This window comes from Rattus norvegicus, chromosome 4 (assembly GCF_036323735.1).
Source record: "Rattus norvegicus strain BN/NHsdMcwi chromosome 4, GRCr8, whole genome shotgun sequence".
NCBI lineage: Eukaryota > Metazoa > Chordata > Mammalia > Rodentia > Muridae > Rattus > Rattus norvegicus.
Genome location: NC_086022.1, coordinates 124,325,051 through 124,331,445, shown reverse-complemented (window position 1 = coordinate 124,331,445; position 6,395 = coordinate 124,325,051). Strand labels below are relative to the sequence as shown.

The window sequence follows — 6,395 nt, the reverse complement described above, 5'->3', positions numbered from 1 at the left end:
AGCATTGCAAATTTTATCTCTGAGAGAGTATGTGTGACCATTGTCACTTTAGACAGAGCTGTGATGAGGAATTTCTATTACTTTGATGAGAGAGCTGCTGAGCATAAAAACTACAGTGACTGGACTTAAGGTTCTTTTCATTTACTTTTTCCTAGAATCACTCTTTTATTGTCATGTGACAGGTTGTCAGGCAGTGTGACTCATTAAATATGAAGACAGTACATTCATTATAATATTTTACCAGCTTGCCTCCTCCCATGAACCAAAGATTGAGCCTTTCCTTCTTTAAAAAAACCCTAAAGTGCTATTCAAGTACAAACTATGAGTTCGCAGGTGTGGAATATTGTTTAGCACTGAATCATTTCTGTGAATTGGTCTTTTAAAACATTAAGTGACACATATACTCTCATTTATGTAAAACACACATGACAAGATTGGATATTTCACTTCTATTATAAAAGCATATTTCAAACTCATGTGTTTGTGGCATCAGCTAATACCAACGATTCACATGTCTGATCTCCTATTTGCATTCAAACTTATGCTCTCACAGGAAACTCCTTCCATGAGACACAACACTGGAGCTGCCTTTGCAGCTGAGTGTCAGAACTGAGCACAGTGCTGGCAGGATCTCCAGCAAGAGCTTTACTATCCCAGGATGGACTAACAAGTTTCAGATGAGCAGGGAGCAGTCTTTAAATCTGTGTTTAGGTAGATAAGATGGATGAAGCAAAGAAGTGCAGGCCAACAGGAACCAGATGTAGATCTCTCCTGAGAGACACACCCAGAATACAGCAAATACATAGGCGAATGCCAGCAGCAAACCACTGAACTGAGAATGGGACCCCCGGTGAAGGAATCAGAGAAAGGACTGGAAGAACTTGAAGGGGCTTGAGACCCCATATGAACAACAATGCCAAGCAACCAGAGCTTCCAGGGACTAAGCCACTACCCAAAGACTATACATGGACTGACCCTGGGCTCCAACCTCATAGGTAGCAATGAATAGCCTAGTGAGACCACCAGTGGAAGGGGAAGCCCTTGGTCCTGCCAAGATTGAACCCCCAGTGAATGTGATTGTTGGGGGAATGCAGTGATGGGGGGAGGATGGGGAGGGGAAGCCCATATAGAAGGGGAGAGGGAGGGGCTAGGGGGATGTTGGCCCAGAAATTGGGAAGGGGAATAACAATCGAAATGTAAATAAGAAATATTCAAGTTAATAAAGATAAAAAAATCTTTGTTTAGTACATGTTTCTCACAAGGTTTTATTATTGTAAAATTACATTCTATATTATATTTATATTCTTGTCATTATTTGACTTCATGTGGATTAGTTTACATTTGTGTATGTGGGGTGTGTGTGTGTGTGTGTGTGTGTGTGTGTGTGTGTGTGTGTATGTTCATGTCTGTTTATGTAGGCACCCATTTGTCATGATATGCATGTAGAGATCAGATTTCACTGGGCCTACTACACTGGTTCTGACTTTACACTTTGTTTAAGATTGGATCTCTTGTTATTATCTACTGTATGGGCCAGGCTAACTATTGCAGGGATCCTTGGGCCAGGCTAACTATTGCAGGGATCCTTGGGCCAGGCTAACTATTGCAGAGATCCTTGGAATTCACCTCCCGTCTGCACATAACATTTCTCGGATGAAAGATGCCTGGTGTTCTTTATCTACTGATATGTGGATGTTGGGTGTCTGAACTCAGGTCTTTGTTGTGCAGTGAATATTTTATCCACTGAACCTCAGGAGCCCTAGAGACAATGCTGTGATATCCATATGAAGATGATATGTCTTTATTATGGGGAAGCACAAGGAACATACCAAGATGCCATTTGAATATTCTAGAAACTCAATAAGTGTGAGTGAGTGCCCTGGCCTGCAGGGCAGTCAGCAGATGTTGGGGACCGCCTAGGAGAGAATGGGGGACAAGAGACATGAAGAAGGATGCCAAGACAACAGTCTGATCAAGGCGCCAAATTTAATTTTTCCCAAGGCTGAATTTATACCATAGCAGGGGTAACAGAGGGAGGGGAAGTGGAAAACATCTATGCAAGCCAAGGACACAGCTTTTGTGGTCAGGCAATCAGCTGACATCAACAGGATGTCAGAAAGGTCACAAGTTTGTCATATCATTAGGCAACCTGACCACCAGATGTTGGCTTCTCAGAACGGTCACAAGTTTGTAATATCACTAGGCATCCTGATGTCAGATGTATTTCTCAGAGAGGTCACAAGTTTTTCACATCATTAGGCATCTTGACCACCAGATGTTGGTTTCTCAGAAAGGTCACAAGTTTATGATATCATTAGGCATCTTGACCACCAGATTAGTATTAGACTTCTGCAACTGGCTGGGGATTTTCCATGAACCCAGTCATAGTTAACTCTAACTATAATATTAACATCAATAATGGAGGGTTTTAAGGGTCACTCCCAACAAGTGAGTGCATACACATCATATGTCTCATAAACACAGAGATCTTGGATACTTGTTTTCATACTGAACTGAAAGTCTGTTCATCAAACAAACAAACAAAAATTCTGTTACCTTTTTTCTTGAACCTTCAAATGGCATGATTTTGTGTGTCTAACTCTATTGACACCCTCTATTAGTCAATCCACATAAAACATTTTTCTTTCACTGAGTTATATTACTTTCTATAACAATTTCATGGTTTATGTACCACTGTTGCTGAAAACAACCAAGGATGAGACAACCAGGCTGAAGGCAAAAGTCAGCTTATTTTATAGAAACAACAGACCCAGAGGACACCAGTCCAAAAGCTGAGTTCCAAGTTAATATTTAGATAGTTTCTATGCCCTCTGTGTCTCCTTGTTTTAGATATCTAAAGTGACTTATGTTATTTTGGCTTGCTAAACTATTTAGGGAGTTTGCCCAATGGTCTCATAATTGGTAATGCTTCCTCAAGTGACGGAATTTACCAGAAGCTATCTTTTGTGCCAACTGGAGGAGGAGGAATAGGGTTTCAGGAGAGGAGTGGGGTAGAATCTTGTACCTCCAGGGAGCTGACCTGTGTGGTGTGGGCATTTCCTGTTTTTCAGGGCTCTATCCCACAGCACCCAATGCTCAAATTGCCCTGTACTTAAGGATTGAACACTATCCCACACCATGCAGAGTGTGTGTTTGGTCACATGTTCTGTTCATTCTATACTGTTGTTTCCATTTTAAATCTTGGGAATTTTAAATCCTGATATTCTTTTTTTTTTTTTAATTTCTTTTTTTCGGAGCTGGGGACCGAACCCAGGGCCTTGCGCTTCCTAGGCGAGCGCTCTACCACTGAGCCAAATCCCCAACCCCTAAATCCTGATATTCTTGAAATTACTGTACAAGTTACTTCATGCCCTTTGCACATAGCTCTGTTTTGAAAGTTATGTGTGTAACTCATTTTCTTTCTGGATCATAGCACTACTTATGGCAAGAAATATTTATCTAATTTGTCAAAATACATATAAGAGAAAATAGAAACATCAAAATGTACTCAAAGTGGTCATATACTGTAGATTACTATCTGTACACAGTGAGGGCAGGTGAAAGATAAGGCTAGAATCTGTGATTGGGCAGTGGAAAAAGGTGGACTGAGAGTTTTAGAGATGAGTACAGAGAGACAGAGACAGAGAAGAGGAGACAAGATGGAACCTATAGAAGAGGAAGAGGAACCTGATCCACATGGCTTGAAATTGTCACAGGTAGCTATGGATACCTTAGAAGGACCACAGAGTAATCTAGAACAATTTGTCCAGTCTAGGTGGGCAGTTTGTATCAATATCAATATCAATTGAGATTTGTGGTCTTTATTTTGGTATTTTGGGGATTGAGGGTTTATTGTTATAAATCTGATAAATTATAAGCCTCTGGAGTTTTCCTTATACAGGGTTCAGGGTTTACAACCAGTCTTGGCAGCGTAACCACAGGGCATGGATTACTGGGAATGTGAGCTTATCATCAGCAAGCAGACTGCAGGGAAACTGGGCTAACACCACTTGGGGATAGCCATGGCGAGTAGCTGGTGATAGCCCAGATTGATTTTAAAAATTACATGCTACAACATACTTACAGACAATGTGGGATAAGACCATGATTGGTAAGGGTCAACTCACAGGACTCCCTTAAAGACTCATTGAGAAATAAAAATAAAAGTAAATAAAAAAAATCCTTGTCATATATTGAAGGGGACGTGGTTTAATCTTCTGTTACATGTTTACCATCATGTTGGTTAAAGTAAATCATTTTAACAGAAAAACAACTTCATATTTCACATATGCCAAAGCACATAGACAGAACGCCATGATTGACAGTTCTGATGCTTACATTGGCTCCTCTTAATGGACCTTGTCCATCAATGAATATTCAAACATTCATCACCCTCACACACATTGACCTAAAAAAGTTAACTATATGTTTTTCAATGCTCATAAACACAAAAGGGCTGACTGTGGCATAGATGTGCATCACAAATATTTGAATATTGTAAGATGTTGGATCATTCAGGAACATAGTTCTTGAGCAGGAGACAATGCTGTCGAAGATGGACATCAGGACAAAGAAGCTCATGAGCATCAGGATAGAACGGGTGGCCCTTTGCTCTGGGGATCCTTTTGGGGAAAGGCTGGTACCCTGAAGATGCTGTGTCTGTTTCCTGTGCCTACACAAGAGAGCCACCATGTACCAAGTCGAGAAGACCATGAGACTAATAAGAAATATATCTCTGATGGCCACAAGTATAGAAAACATGCTTTGCATGAGGTAACTCACGGGTAGAATAGAGCAGGACTGAGTGACATGCATAAGTTCATTTGTGGTCAAATTTGGGGTGGCAATGATGGATACTAAGAGGTGACTGCTAATGATCATGTAGAGGGCACTCAGGAAAAGCATGGCACAGGAGACATAATAGGGTGACTTATGCTTAAACTTTGCTAAACAGGAGCTTCTGGGACTGAGAATGATGGCCTGCAGGACACTCAGCATGCAGGTGGTACAAAGGGAGAGACCTCTAAAAATTCTGTACAGGTAGACAAGGAATTTACATATGATGTCATCCCATTCCCTCTGAGAAATAAAAATGTCTGTGGCTATGAATGCCACCATCAGTAGCATCAGTAGGAGTCCAATGGGTAGGTCAGTGAGTCTGGATCTCTGCCCATGAATGAACTTGATGATGTGGAAGAGAAGTAGGAGGCTGTTGCCTGAGATACCAATGCCAATTTCAGAGAAAAAGGTATTTCTTATGTTAGAATTAGTGTGGAGTCTGATATTCTTATTCATCATATATGAGAACAGTGGCTGAAGAGAAAAGAACAGAAACTCACTCATCACTCCTTGGCAACTCAGCTCTCCTCACCTTATTCCACTGAAGACCTCAGCTCCATCTCACACCCCACACATCAGCCTTTTGCTCTCACTCATCCTAAGCTGAGCCATGACTGGATTCTGTGTCCCATCATGGCTGCATCAGTATGTGAAGTCCTCCAACATTAAATACTGCACATGTCATAAATTGTCTTTTCTTATTTAGCATTAAATACTGCACATGTCATAAATTGTCTTTCCTGCTGGAGCAGGAAAGCATCTTACTTGGTTTTCATTCACAACATCTTGATTGTCAGGAACATTACAGAGTTTTATATTTTGGGTAGTTTGAATCAGAAATTATATGAAAGAAACCAGTCCTTCTCATTGAAAGAGTTCCCATGGATTGGGTATACACTTCTTGCATTTGGTGGTTTCTTTACTCTACTTATTGTAAAACCAAATTTCTTAAATGTATTTATATAGCAAATGTTGGGAATTATGATCTGTGTATTCAAACCTTTCTAACTCCACCCACAATCTGCCATTTCCTTCAAGTCCGATCTTAAATACTCTTAAGACTGAGCTCCTCCTGAACATATACACAGCCATTGGCCTTTGTATGGTGGACACAATTATATAAGAACATGCTGTTTACATACCAAACATGACAGTGTTCCAGCACAGGTGGGTCTTTGTGGCTATTTTGCCTGCTGGTTCTTTCATGCCATGCATTATATTTGTGCTCTCGGAGAGATAAGGCATATCATAGTGACTGGTCAGCTCCATCCCTTTGTGAGACAGAAGATAAAAGATAAAAGATTACAATACAGCAGAACATTGGAATGGAGTTTATTCCATAAACCTCAGGTAAGCAATTCAGTCTTTGAGTAATACTCTGAAAGTGTGTCTTCCATGTTTGTAATCTCAATCCAGTGCAGCCTCTAAGAGAAGAGCAAAGTGGGCAAATGTCAGCCTGCCTTTCTTTATAGAAGTATAATTAAAAGAGTTGGGATTATCCCCTATTACAGTGTTAAAGGGAAATGGTCCAACTCAGTCTTGAAAGACAAACTTAA

The 6,395-nt window shown here is 40.5% G+C and overlaps 1 protein-coding gene across 1 annotated transcript; it reads right to left on the bottom strand.

Annotated features, from left to right (window-relative positions):
* Positions 1-4,377: 4,377 nt before the first annotated feature.
* Vom1r104 (vomeronasal 1 receptor 104) lies at positions 4,378-5,343 on the bottom strand. The gene has a single exon (NM_001166761.1). It carries the CDS (start codon positions 5,341-5,343, stop codon positions 4,378-4,380), a length of 966 nt encoding a protein of 321 aa, NP_001160233.1.
* Between the last annotated feature and the right edge of the window lie 1,052 nt (positions 5,344-6,395).

What these genes read in the sequence shown, in the direction of transcription:
- Vom1r104 (NM_001166761.1), bottom strand. Translation starts at nt 5,343, where the DNA reads ATGAGTGAGTTTCTGTTCTTTTCTCTTCAGCCACTGTTCTCATATATG.